This window comes from Rhinolophus hipposideros (assembly GCF_964194185.1).
Source record: "Rhinolophus hipposideros genome assembly, chromosome: 5".
NCBI lineage: Eukaryota > Metazoa > Chordata > Mammalia > Chiroptera > Rhinolophidae > Rhinolophus > Rhinolophus hipposideros.
The window spans coordinates 22,301,900-22,324,983 of NC_138051.1; the positions used below are offsets into that span (position 1 = coordinate 22,301,900).

The following is a 23,084-nucleotide window of genomic DNA, read 5'->3' on the forward strand; positions in this document are numbered from 1 at the left end:
TTCCTTTTCTGGAGACTTTTCACTTTCTTTCTGAGCTGTCTTGTTGCCTTGGTTATTCATGGCAGTTACTGATTTATTATTTGTCTTCCTAGACATCTACAGGAGTGGCTTCTGCAACAGGTTGATAGGAAGAGGTCTCTCTGACACAGTAGTGCTATATTTTCTCTGCACTTTCCAGCTTCTCACACAATGGGGGGATTCCCTGGGAGACGGGCCTCTCCTCTGTTAACAGTTCACCTGTGTCATAGGATGCCACGTCCCTGTGGGGGTGCGGAGAGCTTTTGAAGTTTCAAAGCTCTTTCTGCACCCGATTCAGAGCCCGTATGTTTCAGCAGTTCTGTTTACTCCTGCAGGGATCCGCCCAGATAGGTGGGGCCAGGGGCGGGGTGAGTTGTGAGAGGTGGCCCAGAGCAATGGCAGCAACCACCTCCACAGCCGGTCCTGCTTCCACAGCTCCCTCCCCTTTGCTGGAACTAGTTGGGCTGCGAATCTGTGTCTGCGGTCCACAGTTCTCAGAGCAGCAAATATTCTGTCCTTTGATCCGACACTGCTACTTTATCTCTTCTAGAACCGGGCAGGTGGGGGCGGGGCGAGCTCTGGGAGGGTAGGGAGGGGGCGGCTAGTCTCCGTGCCTAAGGCTTCCGTTCTCCGCTCGGCAGTGAGGGCTTAAACCACCGATTTCAGCCCTCTTCCCTCAGTCTTTGCTCCGAGGTCTGCCGTGAGCAAGCGTTGGGTTCAGCGGTTTTGTATGCTGCCCCCTCAGCCCTGTGGGCCGTAAGCGGAGCCCTAGCAGTCCGAGTCCTTCCCTCTCCCGCAGCTGCGAAAGATCCGGGCGCAGCGGGCTCCGAGCACTGAGCTAGGTCTGTGTCCTGCGCCCGCGCGGCTCCGTCTCTGCACTTCTCCTCTCCCTCATCCCCCGCTCGCGCGATTCACCCACCTGGAGGTGAATTCAGTAGTCGGCCTCTTCGTCTTGCCTGTCTGCTGTGCAAGGAGTCCTTTGTGGAGTTATTGTTGTCCGATTCGTTGTAAATTCCAGGGGAGCGTTACAGAGGCTCACCTCACGCCGCCATTTTTTTTTTACTCTCCTTCAGGTTTTTCTTTTCTGGGAAGTTCCTTAACTGTCCTTCAATTTTAAATGACAGTCTGCTGGGTAGAGCAATCTTGGTTGTATGTCATTGCTTTTTATCACTTGGAATATTTCCTGCCACTCCCTTCTTGCCTGCAAAGTTTCTGTTGAGAAATCAGCTGACAGTCTTATGGGGGCTCCCTTGTAGGTAACTAACTGCTTTTCTCTTGCTGCTTTTAAGATTTTCTCTTTGTATTTAAGCTTTGGTATTTTAATTTAATTATTGGCCTCTTTGGATTTGTCTTGTTTGGGACTCTCTGTGCTTTCTGGGCTTGTATGTCTATTTCCTTCACCAGGTTAGGGAAGTTTTCTGTCATATTTCTTCAAATAGGTTTTCAATTCCTTGCTCTCTTTCTTCTCCTTCTGGTACCCCTATAATGCAAATGTTGGTATGCTTGACATTGTCCTGGAGTCCACTTAAACGTTCCTCAATTTTTTGGATCTTTTTCTCTTTTTTGCTGTTCTGGTTGGGTGTTATCTGCTACCTTATGTTCTACATTGCTGGTTGGATCCTCTGCTTCATCTAATCTACTGTTGATTTCCTGTAATATATTCTTCATTTCTGTTATTGTATCTTTATTTCTGACTGGTTCTTTTTTATGGTTTTCATATCCATTTTTATGCTTCCTATCTCTGTGCTGAAGTTCTCCCTAAGATCACTGAGCATTCATATAACCAGTGTTTGGAACTTTGTATCTGATGGATTGCTTATCTCTGTTTCGCTTAGCTTTTTTTCTGGAGCTTTGTTCTGTTCTTTTATTTGTGACATGTTTCTTTGTCTCCCATTTTGGCTGCCTCCCTGTCATTGTTTCTATGTAGTAGGTAGAGCTGCTATGTCTCCCAGTCTTAGAGTGACCTTATGTAGTAGCTGTGCCGTGGTGCAGGTTCAGTGGTGCAGTCTTTCTGGTCACCTGAGCCATGCGCTCCAGGAACGTCCCTTGTGAGGGTTCGGTGTGCCCAACTCTTGTAGTTGAGCCTTGGTTGAGCCTTGGGCAAGGCTGGGTCTCGAATTGCTGAGGTGGGGGGAACTAATGGTGGAAACTCAGAAATGGCGGCTGCCTGTGTTTGCATGCTGAGAAGGGGGAGGGCTCAGCAAAGAAACAATGGCCTCTGCCAACTCCCCTCGTCCAGGAGAAAGGCACCTCTCCAGCCCCCGTCCCAAGCCAGACAACTCAATTCCCTAGCATTTGTCTCTGCTGTCTTTCCAGCTGCTGCCCCAGCGCTAAAGATCAGAGCAAGTGATTCCGTTGGTGGGTAAGTCCACGTGGTCCCTTTAAGAGGAGCGCCTGGGAGTGCAGCTGAATTCAGTCTCACTCAGACTCAATCTCTGCTGGTTTTCACAACCAAAAATCATGGGGACCTCTCTCCCTTTGCACTGGAACCCTGGGCTGGGGTGGGGCTGGGCCCTCCCTCTCCTTCAAGAGATCGGGTGACCCCCACAGCTGAAATAGTCCTCCTGATCTTTAATAGTCACATGCAGGTGTGGGACCAGCCCGTTCAGTGTCTCTGCTCCTCCTCCCAGACTGGAGGTGGCTTCTTCTGCAAGTCCTTAGTTGAAAGGCTTCAGCCCAGCGTGATTTCAGGCGATTCTCAATAATGGTTGTTTTGTGGATTAGTTGTAATTTTGATGTGGTTGTGGGAAGAGTTAAACACAGCGTTTACCTACTGCGCCCTCTTGGTTGTCCATCTGTTGAATTCTTATATGGATATAATCTTCAGTGCCAGCAGGATGCAGATCATCACCCTTACTTGCATCAGCAAAGGGGTTGAAAGAGTGGAGGTTCTGGATAGCGGACATACCATTCGATTTCTTTTCCTCAGTGGAAATCTATAGAAGGTGATGGTGAGAGGTGGACAGGGGGGATGGAGCGTCGGGAAGCAAAGAGGCTGAAGGTGGGGGGCTGCTGAATCCTCAGTGGCAGCTCCGTGAATGGGGCCCACCCTATCTCTTCTGTTTGGAGCATTTAATCCATTTACATTTATTTATTTATTTATTTATTTATTTATTTATTTATTTATTTATTTATTAAAGCTTTTATTGGGGAAAGGGAACAGGACTTTACTGGGGAACAGTGTGTACTTCCAGGACTTTTTTCCAAGTCAAGTTGTTGTCCTTTCAATCTTAGTTGTGGAGGGTGCAGCTCAGCTCCAGGTCCAGTTGCCGTTGTTAGTTGCAGGGGGCACAGCCCACCATCCCTTGCAGGAGTCGAGGAATCGAACTGGCAACCTTGTGGATGAGAGCCCGCGCTCCAACTGAACCATCTGGAAGGCAGCTCAGCTCAAGGTGCTGTGTTCAATCTTAGTTGCCGGGGGGCGCTGCCCACCATCCCTTGCGAGACTTGAGGAGTTGTACTGGCAGCCTTGTGGTTGAGAGCCCACTGGCCCATGTGGGAATTGAACCGGCAGCCTTCGGAGTTAGGAGCACGGAGCTCTAACTGCCTGAGCCACTGGGCCGGCCCTAATCCATTTACATTTAAAGGAATTATTGATAGGTATGTAGTTATTGCAATTTTCTTAATTGTTTTCTGGTTATATTTGTAATCCTCTTTTCCTTATTCTCTTGTATGTTGATGACTTTCTGTAGTGTTATGTTTGGATCCCTTCGTCTTTATTCGTATATTCCTGTATATGTCTTATAGATTTTGGATTTGTGGTTACCATGCGCTTCATATATACCAAACTGTAGCTGTCTTAAATATTTTAAGTTAATGGTCACTTAAATTTGAACACATTCTAAAATCAATACAATTTTTACTCATCCTTCCACATTTGATTTTGTCATTATTTTAAACTCCTTTTGTGGGTATTTGTGTGTATCCCTTAATTTATTGTTGTAATTACATTTGATCTTCCTACTTTTGTTTTTTAACCTTTCTACTAGCTTTATAGTTGGTCAATGCACTGTTTTTATTAAGTGTTTGCCTTTGACAGTGAGAATTTTTTTCATTCCTATAGTTTTTTATTTGTATTTTGACCTTGTCTCCTTAAAGAAGTCTCTTTCACATTTCTTATAATGCTGGTTTAGTGGTGACAAGCTCCTTTAGTTTTTTCTTGTCTGGGAAACTCTCTCTCTCCTTCAATTCTAAATGATAGCTTTGCTGGGTAATCTTGGTTGTAGGTTCTGGCTTTTCATCACTGAATATTTTGTGCCAATCCCTCTGGCCTGCAAAGTTTCTGTTCAGATATCAGCTGACAGTCTTATTCCCCGCAGAGAATAGCAACTTGTTACCTCCTTTGTAGCTATCTTTGTTACCTACAAAGGAGGTAACAAGTTGCTATTCTCTAGATGCTTTTAAGATTCTTTGTCTTTAATCTTTGGTATTTCAATTATGATGTGTCTTGGTGTGGGTCACTTTGGGTTCATCTTGTTTGGGATTCTGCACTTCGTAGGCTTGTATGTCTATTTCCTTTGCTAGGTTAGGGACGTTTTCTGTCATTTTTTCAAATAGGTTCTCTATCACTGGCTCTCTCTTTTCTCCTTCTGGTACCCCTATGATGTGAATGTTAGTATGCTTGATGTTGTTCCAGAGGCCCCTAAATTATCCTCGTTTTTTTCTTTAATTCTTTTTTCTTTTTGCTGTTCTAGTTGGGTTACCTGGTCTTCCGCATTGCTGATTTAATCCGCTGCTTCGTGTAACCTTCATTTATGACTCTTTATGTTTGCTACCTACAGTTTTTATGTTTCTTGTCTCTTTGTTGAAGTTCTCACTCAGTTCATTTATTCTTAAGTTCATCGAGCATCCTTATAGCCAGTGTTCCGAACTCTGTGTCTGGTAGATTGCTTGTCTCCATTTCGTCTAGTTCTTTTTTCCTGGAGTTTTGTCCTGTTCTTTCATTTGGGACATGTTTGTCTCCCCATTTTGGCTGCCTGTGTTTGGTTCTATGTATTAGGTAGAGCTGCTATGTCTCCCAGACTTGGCAGGGTGGCCTTCTGTAGTTGGTGTCCTGTGGGGCTCAGTGGTGCAGTCTCCCTGGTCACCCGAGCTGTGGGCTCCAGGTATGTTCCTTGTGTGGTTTTTATGTGCCCACCTGTTAGAGTTGAGCCTTGATTGCTGTTACATTAGGAGGTGGGTTTGAGCCTCAGGCTGACAGGCTACGAGGGCTTGCTGTGATTATAGCAGACAAGCTGTTGTGCAGAAGTCACTTTAGTGGGGCTCTCGTGCTAGCTGAGTCCACCCTTTGGGTGTGTCATTCGTGGAGCTGCTTGGGTGGTGCTCTGGTGTGGTCTGAAGCTGGCCACCAGATGTGCTGGTTCTGGGGCCTCTTGGGAGGGGCTCTGGTGCAGGTCAAGTTCAGCTACCATTTGTGGTCGGCTTAGGGCCATCTGGTAGGAACTACAAAGTGATCTGTGGTTAACTGCCACTTACACTGGGCTTGGAGTAACTTGGGAGAACCTATTCTGTAAATTGAGGCTGGCCGCCACGAGCGTCGGGACCCTTTGGTGATCATGACAATGTGAGCTGAGGCCAGAGTCCGTGGCTGCTTAGTCGAGGCGACTTTCCAAGCCAAGACTGGCCGCTGCTTCTGCCTGGCTTAGGGCTACCTGATGGGAGTTACAGTACAAGTTGAGAGTGGTTGCTACTTGTGCTGGGCTTGGGGGAGCTTAGTAAGGGGTCAGGGCACACTGAGGGCCTGCCGGTTTTTGAGCTGCTGCCTTTGTGCTGGAGCCCAGAGCAAGCAAGTCTGTGTGTGGGCCCTTTAAGACCTGCACCACCTAGGTCTACAGCAGCACCCCCACCCGTCTCACTCAGACACAATCCCCTCTGGTGTTCACAGCCAGATGTTTTAGGGGCTCTCCTTCCTGGCACTTGTGTCCTGGGGTGGGGAGCCGGGTGTGGGGCCCCCATGGCTGCTCAGGAGGGAACCTCTGCAAATGAGATATCCCTTCTGATTCTTAACCACCACATTGTGGGTGTGGGACCTGCCTGTTCCGTGTCTCCGCCTCTCCTCTACCAGTCTGATGTGGCTTCTTTCCTTTCTTAGTTACAGGACTTCTGTTAAGCTAGACTTCAGGTGGTTCTCAAAGCTGGTTGTCCTGTAATTGAGGTGTAATTCTGATATGGTTGTGGGAGGAGGCGAGCACAGCTTTTACCTCCTTCACCATCCTGATAGGAAGTCAGAGTATTTTTATTTATTTATTTTTTAAAGATTTTATTGGGGAAGGGGAACAGGACTTAACTGGGGAACAGTGTGTACTTCCAGGCCTTTTTTTCCAAGTCAAGTTGCTGTCCTTTCAGTCTTGGTTGTGGAGGGCGCAGCTCAGCTCCAGGTCCAGTTGCCGTTCCTAGTTGCAGGGGGCGCTGCCCACCATCCCTTGTGGGACTCGAGGAATTGAACCGGCAACCTTGTGGTTGAGAGCCCACTGGCCCATGTGGGATTCGAACCGGCAGCCTTTGGCGTCAGGAGCACGGAACTGCAACTGCCTGAGCCACTGGGTCGGCACCAGTATTTTTATTTTTAAATGCAAAGACAACATGAAAAGAGATCACCTCCTTTGTCTTTCACATAGTTTTAACCTAATAACATTTTTCTGAAGGAACATTGGTCTGACTTCTAATTGAGGAAAGAGGGACACTGCTTTATCTCCTGTAGCTTCTCACCTTGATTAGCCTCGTCTCTACAAAATATTGTCTCCACTTGGACAGATGATGTGGTCCTCTGGCCTGACTCATTGTGTCCTCCCCGCAGATTCCTATGTTGAAGCCCCAAAGCCTGATGCAATGGTATTTGGAGGTGGGTGCTTTGGGACGTGAGTGGGATTGGATGAGGTCATGGGGGTGGAGCCCCAATGAAGGGATTAGTGCCCATAAAAGGGGATAAAGGGACCAGAGTGCAGGCTCTCTTTCACACTCTCTCTCCACCATGTGAAAATGCAAGATGTCCGTGCGCAAACCAGGAAGAGGGTCCTCTCCAGACTCTGGATCTCCTGGCACCCAGATCCTGGACTTCCCAGCTTCCAGAACTGTGAGAAACATGTTTGTTGTTGAAGCTCCCTGGTCTATGGTAATTTGTTATAGCAATGCAAATGTACTTCAAATTATATCCCAGGACCAAGTAAGATTAGCCACTACCCAACAAATCATTTTTCTTGCCCTTTGCTTTGGTAGGATGGCACTGACTCATGGGGGCTGAGGATGCAGAATAAAAACAGTTCTGTGAATCTTGTTGTTTTATCTATTATCAGGAGGTTGTCTGTAACGTTACAGATTCCTCTTGATGAGGCTCATCAGGAGGAAAAGTTCCCTGGCTTTTATAATAGGAACATTTTTTTTTCCTGTGGAGCAATTGGCTTGCTTTTATCTTATGGCTGCCTTGAGTTGTATGATTAGTACTCCTTCTTGGTACTGCATACCAGGTATGTTGGAACCAAACTGAACACTTACTTTTACGTATTATTTGGAACTTCATGGGATAAATATTTTGTATATGTCCATTCTAGATGTCGTTAGTGTTTGTTGGCATTACACAAAGGAAGGATTCTGTGACAAAATATGCATAGGTGTGCTAGAAGAAGAAGAGACATTAAAGTGGCTTTAAAAATCTCCATTTAAAATCTAGAGGCAACCTGGGAAGGTGATTTTACAATCAAAATGCATACAAGTAGGAGATTCATGAACCGATCAAGTAGTATTTGTGTGTTATATTCTTAAATTTCACTAGCTTCAATAAGTTATTAATTAGCTTCAATTAGTTATTAATATATTATTTCAATAACTAATTAGCTTCAATTAGTTATTAATATATTAATATTTCAACATTATTCAGACAGAGCTTTCTTTCCTTCCAGAGGTGTTTCCCATTTGTCAAACATAACAGGAGAGAGAATGTACAATGTTAAAAATTTATTTCTGAAATGCTTTATTCTTTTAATCAGTATACATTATATTAGGTATAGAATTTCCTTAAAAATTAACAAATAACTAAGTTTCACTGTTAGGACATTGATATAGAGATGAAAACATCTGGCTCTTTGGACTTTTTACATTTATTAAAGTTACAAGTAGATTATCATGTTATTCTTCTGTATTACTTTTGTCCAAGTTGTGACAGCTAAAACAAAACAAAATCATAAATATAACTTTTTATTAATTGTAAAAGAAACATGCATTCAAATGTATTTGTAAACACCTTAAAAATGCACATTCATCATGGTAAAATTCAGGCTTCCTATTTCATTCACTGCATTTCTAGAAGAATAATAAATTTCTACTCATATTTACCACTAACTCAAATGTTTAAGATTTGCAGATATTTTAATAGCCTGCAGCAATAAACAGTGGTGGCAAAAAATGTATAAAACATAATGGATACAAATTAAACTAATGGAAAACAAAAACCCTGAAAATGAATTACCATATTTTGCCGTGTATAATATACAACCACGTTTTTGGCCTAAACTTTCAGGGAAATGGAATTAATACTACCCATGTATAATGCACATCCTTATTTTTCCCTCACAAACTTTTTTGGGAAAAGTGTGCATTATACACAGCAATATATAGTAGTAATAACTTGGTATGAAAATGTAAAGAAAAATGTCCCATGGGACTTCACTGCTGACAGTTTACTTCTCCATATATTTTAATTTTATATTTCTAAAAGGTCATGAAAATGAAAAGGTTTTCAATTGTGGAAGGCTGGGTAAACTCCTGCTGGACCAGTTCTCCAGAGACAGCAATTATAAACTTGAGACCAATACAAAACCAACCACCTGAAGGCAACTGAAAGCAGGTGGGTTGTGGAGGACAGTCAGCATCTGCAAGGAGGACTGGCGCTGGCTGCGCTGCAGGCCATCGCGGTGCTACACGGGCAGGTAAAGCGCTGAGAGAAAACTTAGTCTCTCTGGTCTGAAGAACCAGAAGAGTGAGGGGGGAATCCTGGAAAGGGCAGAGCCAGCGTGAGGGAGTCCTAAACTCTGTTTACTGACTTTTTCCTAAATCTATAGTGAAATTCTGAACCACTTGTGAATGAAAGAGATTAAGAAGTGAGATCTGAGCTGCTGCCCAAGAGACAGAATTTGAAATTTGAGTCTAACCAAGTTAATTGACTGATAAAACCAAAATTCAACATTCTTTAGAGAAATAGAATTCAGTCTCTGAAACATTCACAATATTAAAGAGAGTTTAAAAAGAGAGTCAATATGTGAAGAAATAGGCAAATGTGACCTGTTCTCTAAGGATAAAGACAATGGAGAATGACAGTGAGATGATCAACTGTTGTAATTAAGAGACAAGGTTTCAAAAGCCGCTATCACAGCTATCCTCAATGAGATAGTGGAAAATATGCTTACAATGAAAAGATGAATCTCAGCAGAGAAATAACAACTGCATAAAAAAACTCAAATGATAATTTCGTAACTGGTAAATACTATTCAAACAGGAGAAGGGGGGTAACAGATTAAAGACAGTGAATCTGAGGACAGAGAAGCTTAAATTGTACACTCTCATGAACAGGATCTGTGGGACAATATAAAAAGTGGAACATATATGTAAATGGGATCCCAAAAGGGGAGAAGAGAGAAAATTTGGCATAAAATACCTGAAGAAATAACAGCCGAAAATTTCTAAATTTGGTAAAAGTATAAACTTATAGATTCTGGAAGTGCAGTGATCCCCAAACAATATAAAGACACAAAAGGTCACACAAGACAGATCATAATTAAACTGCTGAAAACCAAAGATAAAGACAAAATTTGAAAGCAGCCAGAGAGAAATTACATATTAAACATAAAGTTACATCAGTCTGAATGACTGCTGACTTCCTATCAGAAAGAAGATTGTAGAATAATCTTTAAATGTTGAAAAACTGTCGATTCAGAATTCTTTACACAGCAAAATTTCCATTTAAGAATAAAGGTGAAATAAGGACATTTCATATAAAAGAGAAGTAAGAAAACTCACTGTTAGCATACCTGAGCTACACTGAATACCAAAAACAGTTTTTCAGTCAACAGATAAAAATCAGAATCTATTCAAACTAGGGATGAAAAGTACTGGGAAATCGTATCTGTGTAAATACAAAAGATTTATTTATCTTTATTTGAAGGACAAATGATAACATTATCCACTGTCTTACTCATAAGAGTAATATTAATGATGTACATAGCTGTAAAACATATAATCACAGCATAAATGCTTAGAGAATTCGTCCATACAATTGCAAGATTTCTGCATTTAATTCAAGTGGCACAACATTAATTCTAGTCTATGAACAGTTAAAGATGTATATATATTGTGATCTGTACAGCAACTGCTAAATTAATCAGATATAGCTAAAAAAAATCTGTGGGTGAACTAAAATGGAATTCTAAAAGGTGTTCAATAATACAAAGTAAAGCAGGAAAGGCAGAACAGAGGAATGCCAAACAGGAAGCTAATAGAAAGCAAAGAGTAAAATGGTAGACCTAAATCCAATCATGTAAATAATTACATTAAATGTTAATAGACCAACAGACTCCAATTAAAAGGCAGAGACTGTTGAAATGGTCCTAAAAAAACTTAAAAGGTCCAACTATATGTTACTTACAAAGATGATAACACTTTAAATGTAAATTCATAGACAAGTTGAAAGTAAATAGATGGAAAAGATACAACATGCATAAGCATGTTATGCGTAAGCATTCTTATGCGTAAGCATAAGAAGGCAAGAGTGACTATATTAATATATCAGATACAATAAACTTCAAGACAAAGCATTACTAGATACGTAGAAAAATACAGCATAATGACAAAAGGGTCCATTCTTTAGGCAGATACACAATATAAATCTATGTACCTAATAACAGAGCTTAAAAGTACGAAAAGCAGAAACTGACAGGACGACAGAGACAGTTCCACAACCACAGTTGGAGATTTTAATACCAGTCTGTCAGTACCTGATAGACCTAGAACTCCCTACCTCCCCGATAATGACATAGAAAATCTAAGCAATGCTATCACTACCTTGACCAAATTGATATTATTAGAATCCTCCTTCAACTTCTGCAAAATGCACATTCTGTATTATGGGCACATGGCGTGCCTAGCAAAACAGACCATATGATTGGCCATAAAAGGAATTTAAATTTTGAAACACTGAAATTATGTGGAGAATATTCTCTGACCACAAGGGAATTAAATTAGAAACCAGGAAGATAAGCTAACTAGAAAACCCACAAACAAATTAAATTAGAAACCAGGAAGATAAGCTAAAACCCACAAACACTTGAAAACAACAACAGATCTCTAAATTATACATTGGCTAAAGAATAAACCACTAAATAAATTAAAAATATTTCAAACAATGATTATGAAAATATGACATATCAACATTTGTGGAATGCAACTAAAGCAGTGTTTGGCAAGAGTTATAATTTTATAGCTTTAAAAGCTTATTTTAGAAAAGAAAAACTAAATGTATTGACTTAATATTCCAACTTAAGCTAGGAAAAGAACAAAGTAAACCCAAAGTAATCAAAACAAAGGAAACAATAAAGAGTACAAACCAATTAGTAGAAAATAAACAACAGAGAAAATTAGCATAAACAACATCTGGTTCATTTAAAAAGATTAACAAAATTGAGAATCCTATAGTTAACCTAAACAAGCAAAAGGATCCCTTGTTTCTCAGCCAAATTTGTGATATGCTTGGCAAAGTCAGGAATGTGACAGTATGTTCAGAAGTTAGGAAAGTTGAACTGAATTTTGCCTAATTACATACATTTTTCAAATTTTAAATTTTCTGAACTTACCTTTTCATGGATTTGGAATACTAAAAATGTTACTTATCATAGTTTATAGTTTATTTATAGTTGTTCATGGCAAAACCTCATTCTTATAGGTCTATGGTTTCAGCTGGTTCAGATGAATTTAATGATTCTCTTGCTCTCTTTTGAAAAATATCAACAGCAACTTACGTTATAACAGAACCAAACTAAAAAGGTACCGTACCTGTTTTATGAACTGTGTAGCATTAAAAAGTTCACTGCAGCCATATAATATGTGTTTGCCTTGTTTCCCCTGTAAAAATGAGAGCCAGAACTCAGATACAAGAAGTAACACGTAATATTTTCAATATTCCCAAGAAGAGGGATTAAAGATAATAAGACTTTTTGTTGTTCTGAAAGGGTTTTAATTTTTTTTTTTTGGAGGGGGTTGGATTTTAGAGAACACATGTCTATGCTAAAACTGCATGGAATAAAGTGGTGAAGTAGCATAGCATTAAAAAGAAAAAACCTATTATGGTACACTGCTGGTGTCTTTTATACTGAAAACAAGAACTCCTATGACTGCCACATTTCACGGGAGTCACAATTATCTATTAAATCTTAGACAAACATTCTTGCAATGTAGGATCTGTACTACCTGAAGAAAACATTCTTAGAGTTTTGTTATGTACAAAGTAGGATATGGTGCTGGTAGCATGGATTATCATTTTAGTTTCATTTGTACAATACAGCATTTACATGTAAATATACCTCATTCCATTTTGTAACTGTGAATTTTATTCCTAATTTTGACAGAATGTTGGAACCCAATTACAGCAGTCAAAACTTTTCTACTGGAGAATTTTGGTGAGTCCTTAATGCTGAAATTCTTGGATGTATTGTGAACTTGGAAGGTAAAAAAAATCGTAAGATTTCTTTTGTAATGTAAAAAGATTATTCCATAACAAGGCAATCATGATCATTCATCAGGGAACAAAAGAATTACAGTTTTGTAATGCAAGAGAAGGACATTTCTCTGTGATGTACACAAGCTGAATAAACACTGTTGGCTGAATAAATGTCCTCGGGCTGGCCATCTCTGAGAGCAAACAAAACAGTCGCACCTCACTCTGTTTTGTGCAAATGAGATGGCACTTGCAGCAATCACACATTGTCATATAAGTAGGATGCTTGAGGCTACACCGGATGTACTCACACAGGCATTAATAATGGTAGAGGTCACGGCATGTAAGGATAAGGAAAGCACAGGGAACATTCGAGGGCCGCACAACGTCTAGGCATAGCCCCCGGGATCCCATCTCTGTATCTCAGGACACATTTCATTTTCAACTGTGAACCACCAAGATGCAGTGAAGACACCTTGGTTGCAGGGGAGCTCTAAGGAGGGTCCTTTTACACCTCTCTGATCACACAGACAAAATCATGACCAGGCTCAACAGCAGAAGCAGGACAACGTGACAGAAACCAGGTGCAAACCATTAGTCTTCACATTTTCTATGAAACAATGCTGACAAGCTAGTACAAGTTACTCCCGGTTTATCTTGGACACTAACACAGGACCAGACTAATCAGTAGTTGGTACATTTCATTCAGGGTTGGCCAAATTTCTTGTTGGGCAAGTAGGTTGTTTCCCTATCTTGGCTACTGGAAATAATACTGCAGTGAACACAGGATGCATGTATCTTTTCAAGTTAGTGTATTAGTTTTCCTTGGATAAGTACCCGCGAGTGGAACTGCTGCGTCATATGGTGGATCTATTCTTAATTTTTTGAGAAAACGCCACCCTGTTTTCCATAGTGGCTGCACCAGTTTACATTCCCATCAACAGAGCATAAGGACTTCCTTTTCTCCACATCCTCCCTAACACTTGTTTTTTCTTGTCTTTTTGATAATATCATTCCATACCTGTTAGAATGACTATCTCATTGTGGTTTTGATTTGCATTTCCCTGATGACTGATAATGTTGAGCATTATTTCATGTACCTTTTGGTCATCTGTATGTCTTCTTTGGAAAAATGTCAATTTAGATCTTTTGGCCACTTCTTAATAAGTTTTTTGTTTGTTTGTTATTATATAAGTTATTTATGTATTTTAGATATTAGCCTCTTATCAGGTACATAATTTACAAATATTTTCTCCCACTCATTAGGTTGCTTTTTATTTTGTTGGTTTCCTTTTCTGTGCCAAAGCTTTTTAGGATGATGCAGTCCCACTTGTTTATTTTTGCTTTTCGTGTCAGATACAAAAAATCAGGATGGCTGGATGGCTCAGTTGGTTAGAGCACGAGATCTGAACAACAAGGTTGCCAGTTCAATTCCCACATGGGATGGTGGGCTGTGCCCCCTGAAACTAAGATTGAAAATGGCAACTGAACTTGGAGCTGAACTGCACCCTCCACAACTACACTGAAGGACAATGACTTGGAGCTGATGGGCCCTGGAATACTGCTCCCCAGTATTCTGCCCACACCCCCCCCCAAAAAAAAAGTCTATTTAAAAAAATATCATAGCCAAGACTTATGTCAAGGACGTTATTGCTCATGTTTTCTTTTAGGAGGTTTATGGTTTCAGGTCTTATGTTCAAGTCCATTTTGAGTTATTTGTATATGGTGTAAGATAGTGGTCCAGTTTCATTCTTTTGCATGTGGCTGTCCAGTTTTCCTGACACCATTTACCGTGTTTCCCTGAAAATAAGACCTAAACGGAAAATAAGCCCTAGCATGATTTTTCAGGATGCTTGTAATATAAAATAAGCTCTACCATATTTCACCGAAAATAAGACTGGGTTTTATATTAATTTTTGCTCTAAAAGATGCATTAGGGCTTATTTTACATTACAAGCATCCTGAAAAATCATGCCAGGGCTTATTTTCCAGTTAGGTCTTATTTCCAGGGAAACACAGCACTGAAGAGACTATCCTCTCCCCATTATACGATGTCGAACAATTAAGTTCGCAAACTTGTTGCAACGATGTTGCTAAACTTTTTTGATATCAAAGGGATTATTCATTATGAATTTGTACCAACTGGACAAACAGTTAACTAAGTTTACTATTTGGAAGCACTGAAAAGGCTGCATGAAAAAGTTAGACGACCTGAACTTTTCGCCAACAATTCATGGCTCTTGCATCAGGACAATATGTGTTCATATTGCCGTGTGGTTGTGTCTACCAGCTCACACAGCACTGTCTGTGAGGGAGTTTTTAGCCAGTAAACAAATCACTGTTTTGGAACACCCTCCCTCCTCACCTGATCTGGCCCCCAATGACTTCTTTCTTTACCCAAAGATAAAAGAAAGATTGAAAGGAAGATATTTTAATGACATTCAGGACATTATGGGTAATATGATGAGAGCTCTAATGGCCTTCCCAGAAAAAGAGTTCCAGCATTGCTTTGAAGGGTGGACTAGGCACTGGTGTCAGTGCATAGCCTCCCAAGAGGAGGACTTCGAAGGTGATCATAGTGATATTCAGCACTGAGGTATGTAGCACTTTTTCTAGGATGCATTCATGAATTTAATTGTCAGACCTCGTATACAGAGGCCCAAATGTGCACTGATCTACACCATTTTATATAGGAGACTTGAACATCCATGGATTTTGGTATCTATGGGGGGTCCTGAAACCAATCCCCTGTGGATACCAAGGGTAATTAAACGTTATATGCTGGTTTATAACTGTGTGGGTACCCCTAACCTCCATGTTGGTCAACGGACAACTATATAATATATCATCTGCAAATAGTAACAGTTTTCCTTCCTTTCCAATTTGGATGCCTCTCATTTCTTTTTCTTGCCTACGCTGGCTAGGACTTCCAGTGCTATGCTGATTAGAGGGACAAGACTGTGCATCATTGTTGCATTAGTATTATCAAATGTATTGTTAAAATCAGGCTCATTTTATCAAATACATCAGTGCTATACAGTGCGAAATAGCAGTTAACCTTATGAGTCAGATTAGCATCATTACTAAATAAATCAATTTGAATTTCTGTAGTCTTTTCTTTGATTTTGCAACAAAAATCGTACTTACTTACTCATTGTGTTGTGTACTGGTATAAGTCAAAGGCCATGCTACATAATTCTCCATTAGGCGTAGCCTAATACCGTGTTTCCCGGAAAATAAGACCCAGCCGGACAATCAACTCTAATGCGTCTTTTGGAGCAAAAATTAATATACGACCCAGTATTTTATATTATGTTATATTATTAATTACATTACATTGTATTACAGACCCAGTATTATACTATATTATATTATATACCCGGTTTTATATTATAGCAAAATAAGACCTGGTCTCATAGTAAAATAAGACCGGGTCTTATATTAATTTTTGCTCCAAAATATGCATTAGAGTTGACTGTCCGGTTAGGTCTTATTTTCGGGGAAACACCATACAGTAGCTCAGATCCTCCCGAATGGTCTGAATAACAGGAAAAAAGATTAAGATTGTTCACTACAAAGGAAACAGTAAAACTGGTTTAACGGATTAAAAAAAAGAACTCTAAGGACAATTAAAAAGGGTGGCTTAGTAGTTACTAAAAATGTAATCGCTCTAAAGGGAACCTGTGATAAACCCATAGCTCACATCATACTTAATGGTGAAAGACTGGATGCTTTGCCCCTAAGGTAAAGAAGAGCATAAGGAGGTCTGTTCTTGACTCTTCTGAACATCTATTCCAGCCATCTATTCCAACATCTATTCCAGGGTGGTTAGGCAAGAAAAAGAAAAAAAAGCATTCCAGATAGATTAAGGAAGAAGTTAGTTAAACTCTATTCACAGATAACATGATCTTGTACACAAAAAATGCTAAAAATCCACTAAAAAACCCATTAGAACTAATATGTAAGTTCCATAGGGCTGCAGGATACAAGATGAATATACAAAAATTAAATGGATTTCTAAACACTTGCAATGAACAAACATAATGAAATTAAGAAAACAATTCCATTCACAGTAGCATAAAAAAATACATAGGAATAAATTTAACGAAAGAAGTACAAAACTTATACTCTGAAAACAAACTATAAAACAGCATAAAATTATTGAAAGAAATTAAAGAATATCTAAATAAATGGAAAAACATCCATGTCATGGATCAGAAGAACTTAACATTGTTAAGTGAAAACATTCCCCAAACTGATCTACAGATTCAAAGCAATCCTATCAGAATCCCAAATGACATTGACAAGCTGATTGTAAAATTCATATGAAATTCCAAGGCACCCAGAAAATCCAAGATAATCTTGGAAAAGAAGGACAAAGTAGGAGGACTCTCACAACCTGAATTTAAAACTTACTACAGAACAATGGTAATGAACACAATAGGTGCTGGCTCAGGGACAGACCTCAGAATCCATCACTAGAATTGAGAGTCCAGAAATAAACCTGTACCTGTATAGTCAACTGATTTTCAACAAGGCTGCCAACACTAGACAATAGGGAAAAAAATGGTCTTTTCAATAAATGGGGACATTTATCCTGGGACAACATGGATAGCTATATGCAAAAGAATGAACCTCACTTCCTGCTACATACAAACATTAATTCAAAATGGATCATATACCTAAATGTAAGAGTAAAAACTATAAAATCATTAGAAGAAACATAGGGGTAAATCTTCATGGCCTTGGGTTTGGCAAAGGATTCTTAGATATGAAACCAAAAACATGAGCAACAAAAGGAAAAAACATGTTAGACTTCACACACACACACAAAATTGGTACTTTAAAGAACACCATTTAAAAAGTAAAATAACCCACAGAATAGGAGAAATTATTTACAAGTCATATATCTGATAAGGGACACATATCTAGATTACATAAAGAACTCTTACAACTCAATAATAAAAAGGCAAAATAACCCAATTAAAAAATGAGCAAAGGATCTGAATAGATATTTCTCCAAAGAAGATATACAAAGGCCAATAAGCCCATGAAAAGATGCTCAACACCACTTATCATTAGGGAAACGCACATCAAAACCACAATGAGCTATCACCTCACACTCACTAGGATAGCCAGCATCAAAGTCAGATAACAAGTGTTGGCGATGATGTGGAGAAACCAGGACCGTCACACAGTACCGGTAGGAATGTAAAAGGGTGCAGTCGTTTTGGAAAAAGTCCAGTTCCTCAACAGGTTAAACACAGAGTTACAATGACCCAGGAATTCCACTCCGAAGAGAAATGAAAATACATGTTTGCACAGAATTATACTAGCTGATTACCTATGGTTCCAGGTAGACAGCAATAGAATAGATGCTCATTTTGGATTTGTATACCTGGTCACTGAAACAAATACATTTAACACTGTTAGACGCCACAGCAGAAAGTGTTTCAATCTGGACTCCCTTTTTACATATCACTTGATAAACTGATTTTGCTGCAGGTGCGGGTCCACAGTGAGCTAAGAAGCATCATATACAGTAGACTGACTTATCACATACCTAACACAAAGTAGTGGACCGACTGAAAACTGAACATTTAAAACACCCACTTTCTAAACTGGGCACATCTCTTTCTAATGAGAAACATTAGAGTGGCTTGCATGATGGAACAGAAGGCATGTAATTAAAGGGAGGATCAACAATGGACAGATTGTTGCGGTACCACAGGAAAAATAACGGAGGGAGGAACTGGGGTGATAACACGGGAACAAAAATTTCTTTATTTCTAAAAATTTTTCTTTGTCTCTGCCTGATCCTGTAGTATAGGGACATGAATTATATTTACATGTTCTGAGGGAAGGAGCAATTGCATTGTGTCATTGCAAACATGACACAAAGACTACCCCTCTAAACCTGCCTGAGGAATGATGGAATGGGCTGTTCCTTCTTTTCACTTGTTTTAAGAGTGATTAGTGGTTTCTGCATCCTTCCTGAGCAGTGGACAAGACAGTTGTATACTCTCACATTTATCCAACCTTCCTTCACATGACTGGGAATGGATGAGGGGAAAGTACCGGCCAGCCTCCTAGTGCCGCCAGCTTTATAAATCAGTCATCTCACTGAATCATGGTCTTGTAAACCAAAGGCAAGCTCTGGGTAAAAATTAATGACAAAAGAAAAGAAGTCTTGACTCTCAGCAAGGAACCAATAAGTGAGTAACACAAAAAGGGAACCAAGGTTAACATTACCTTGGTACCTTGTAAGAAGCTGAGAGCAAGAGAATAATACTCAGCTATATTTACAGATTGCCCGTAAGGCCAGCAGAAATTACTCCCTTTGAAGGTCACCTTGATTTGAAGCTGAAGGTCCAAGATGAGTCCTGGGAGGTTTCAGAAAGATTTACTCTGCGGTTATTCATGTGATGTCTTGATGTTGCTAATAACATCGAGGGGATAAACACTTAGAATAATTCTAATGTGTCTTTTTCTTTTATAGGTTCTCAATTTGCAGGTTTTACATATTCTAAAGGATCCCTTCTGAGAGGCAAAATTAGGATACTGTTGCTGCTCAAATGCATACAAAAGGATTCGCTCCACAACAGAGCCAAAGACCACCGTGTAATTAATAACCTAAGTGGGGTCTGTTTAGAAAGGTGGCTGGATACAGGGACATGAAAATATCTGCTGCGTGCCTGACTAGTCCTAGTTTGCACTGGAATGTTTGGTAAACTGCAATGTTTCTTTCAAGTGATACCTGCACTTCCATCACGGCACTGTGCAAATAATTAATATTCCAATGTTTATCCTTGTTTTTCCTTCCTATACATATAAAAGAAAAATGCAGAAAGAAGAATGCTGACAAGTGTAACTAAGAAAGCTTAACTAAAGATGGGGTGGGTGGAATGTGTAAGTACGGGATTAACTTCAGCCGGTCTGTGGCAACCCTGTGTTTGTCCCTGGGAATGCTTAGTCATGTTGTTGGACCTTGGTCAAACCTGAATGAAACAGACCAAAGAGTGGTTAAGCGAGTCCTGTGCAAGGGTCATGGACAGACCAGGTGAAACCTGTATTAGCTTGTCAGCATTGCTTATAGAAATTGGACAAACTGACAATTTGCACCTAGTTTCTGTTTTTGAACCTGATCATACAGCCTGGTTCTGGCTATATGACCACAGAGGGCTATAAAAGACCCCTCCTTGTACAAGATGGATGTGCTCTGGTGTAAGGTATCTTGCACAGATCTTGGTGGTTTACATTCTGAAGATGAAGCATGTCCTGTGCAACGGAGACAGGATCCTGGGAGTTGGCCTGGTTGGTTGAAGCTCTGGCATCTGCCTATGTTTGTTTTTCTCTTGCTGTACTCAAATCTCTCCCTTTATTAAAGCCTTACATGACACAGGATATGAGGAATGATCATTATTTAATGTTAAGTGAATACATGAAGATTACAAAATGTCATTCTAAGAATCACTAATTCTGTTGGCCCAGCATTTTAAATGGCGTTTTTGCTCTTCAGGTTACATCCTTTCCTTTATATTCTTCCCTTACCGCGTTTCCTCAAAAATAAGACCTAGGCGGACAATCAGCTCTAATGCGTCTTTTGGAGCAAAAATTAATATAAGACCTGGTCTTATTTTAATATAAGACCGGGTCTTTAGTATAGTATAGTATAGTATAGTATAGTATAGTATAATATAATATCCGGTCTTATATTTTATATTATACCCAGTCTTATATAATACTGGGTCTTATATAATGTAATATAAGACCAGGTCTTGTGTTAATTTTTGTTCCAAAAGATGCATTAGAGATGATTGTCCAGCTAGGTCTTATTTTGGGGGAAACACAGTAGTTGTCTGTTGCTCTCTGTGGCTGTCAGCTTTGAACAGTACTTACTGCTAATTTACGACCCCTAAAGCTCTTATTTGCTGAAAAAGCAGACATTCTAAATTTGTTAGAAGTATGTTGCTGACTGAAGCCAACAGGATGGGAGAAAAGTGATTATTATTCAAGTAAGTATGTTTGGTAAATTGTTCACCAAGGGAGACTCTTTTGGCACAGAGGCTTACTTGAGGTCTCTGAAGTCAAATTAAGACAGATAGCTGTAAAGTGCATTACATTAATAAGATACATTATTTTTCATATCAAGTACAATTTTAGGCCAGAAATGAATGTGATAGGAATAGAAAAAACAATGATCATATGGACAGTTTTCCCTATATGCAGGATTTTTAAACTACCTCTGGAAAAGGGGTTATGTGAGAATCAGGAGAGCCCCAGAGAATGCTGGTATTCTAAAGACAGAATAACTGTGAAACGTCAAATGATAAAAGAATAAAAAGGCCAACATGTACCTTTATGTAGTCAACAAGATTTTGATATTCAATGTAGTTGCCTCCTCCCACGACAAAAACAATTGCCTAAAAATGCAAACAGAAACAAAATAGGTAAGTTAAAAGAAATAGTGAAAACAGTATTTTAACTTTCAAGCATCATGGTTTTTAGGTTGGAGCATATTCTACAACTTAGGTTAAAAAATACTAGCTAGCAAATGGTCACATCCTACGTGCCTGATGCTACTTCAATTATCAAGAAATCTGTTTCTAAAAAGTTCATAAATTTATGTTGTCTATTAAGTGGTGAGATAGATTTTTCAGCAACAGTTTAGAGGAAAATAAACCTCATTATTCACATAAGAAATTGCAAATACTCCAAAGAGCTTTCTCTAAAAGGCATTTTTGAATTTGAAGTATTTATTGTAGGCAGAAAAAACAGAAAACAGAAAACTTAGCATTTATATAATTTCCAGTGTATGTTCTTTACTGTATTTTATTGAGAAACTTCTTTCAAATGAAAACATAGTCATGATACCTTCACAAAAGTTTGGAATCTAATTTTAGAAGCTGTATACATATAAAACTTTCCCTGCAACCACAGACTTTTTTTCTATGAATTACTTAATTTTGTGTCAGTTATTTTGAGCTTAAATGATTCTCAATATAAGCAGCTTTATAAATCAGAAAAATACAGTTGCTAAGAATTGTTTTTTAAACAATCTTGAGTGCACAGAATTGGATTTATCAAGGTTGCCATAGAGTTATCGTAAGAAAGCCAAGTTTAGGACAAAGAAATTCTTGACTGCTTGTTCACCTTTTCATCTTTCCTCTTCAGGGGCAGAGAATTTTTATACGAAACTTACCTCTTGGAATGGATTTTTGTTCCTTGGAACTGAGCTGTAACAAAGAAAACCATAATGAGAATTTCACCCAAGGCTTTTCTGATGGATAAAATAGGTTAGGCATGGGGAACACACACAAACACACACACACACACACACACACAGTGAAATATTAGGTTAGTGCAAAAGTAATTGCGGTTTTTGCAATTTTTAACCTTTTAAACTGCAATTACTTTTGCACAAACCTAGTATGTATTTAACATTCTTCCTCCTTCTCTCTCCGAGGGTGGGTCCTTTAGTTCTGTGTAGCCAGGTAAGGAGTTAGGAAGCAGAGGATGAAGATAGAAGACATACATGTCTTAGTGTAAAAAGGAAACGAGGCAACCCATTGGACTTTAAAATAAAATTCTAGGAGAAGATTGAGAGGGAGAAGGAAAGATTAAACAGCAGGCCTGTAAGGAGTGGAAATTGGGGTACAAAGTGAGTTCATAAAGTATATATTTTAGCAGTAAATTATGTACATTTTTTATGATACTCAACATAATATTATAGTTTGTGGCTATCTACATTTGTAAAAAAACTGTAAACACATAAATGAGAAGGATAACAATTTAGAAAAGAGGGGGATGGGAGGAAGGACCTAGATTTTGCTGGAGCATATTTCTTTATATACTATGTCATTATATATTAATATTACATATATGACATATATATTTATATATTTATAATATATTAAAAATACTTTCTTGGTGTCCAAGAGGTCTTTTAATAAAGACGTTTTTCAAAGCTTTTGTGAGTTAGATATATACTTGTTTTGAGTGCTAAAATAGGTTGTACGAAGACAACTTAGTTTTTCCTCAGAAGTAATTTTTAAAAATCTCAATTGAGAGAAAAGGGCTATTATAACCACCCTTAATTATTCAGAGGCTGATTCTACAGTTCTATCATCTTTCCCTCATTTTTATGGTCTGTCTGAATATTCCATAGAAGGGACCAGAAACCCACCTGATGGAAATACCTCATCAGTATTTAATTTCCTTTTAGAGTGCTTTAAGTTCCTCTAGGAGTAGACATGGAATGAAGACAGGTGAGACTTAAATAGCACAGTATTACTAGTTATTCATAACCAAGATCTAATTGTAATGTAATAGCTCAGGAGAAGGATGAATCTATTAAAAATGAAACTCT

The 23,084-nt window shown here is 39.2% G+C and overlaps 1 protein-coding gene across 1 annotated transcript in view; it reads right to left on the bottom strand.

The window, feature by feature from the left end:
* Positions 1-7,953: 7,953 nt before the first annotated feature.
* The window catches only part of SCFD1 (sec1 family domain containing 1), a 91,893-nt gene continuing 76,762 nt past the window's right edge, over positions 7,954-23,084 (bottom strand). Inside the window, exons 22-25 of the mRNA XM_081047705.1 lie at positions 21,918-21,951; positions 21,073-21,138; positions 12,055-12,123; positions 7,954-8,176 (exon numbers count right to left, since the gene is read on the bottom strand). Coding sequence (XP_080903831.1) covers positions 8,153-8,176; positions 12,055-12,123; positions 21,073-21,138; positions 21,918-21,951 — 193 coding nt within the window. The 3' untranslated portion in view covers positions 7,954-8,152. The remainder of the gene's footprint in view (positions 8,177-12,054; positions 12,124-21,072; positions 21,139-21,917; positions 21,952-23,084) is intronic.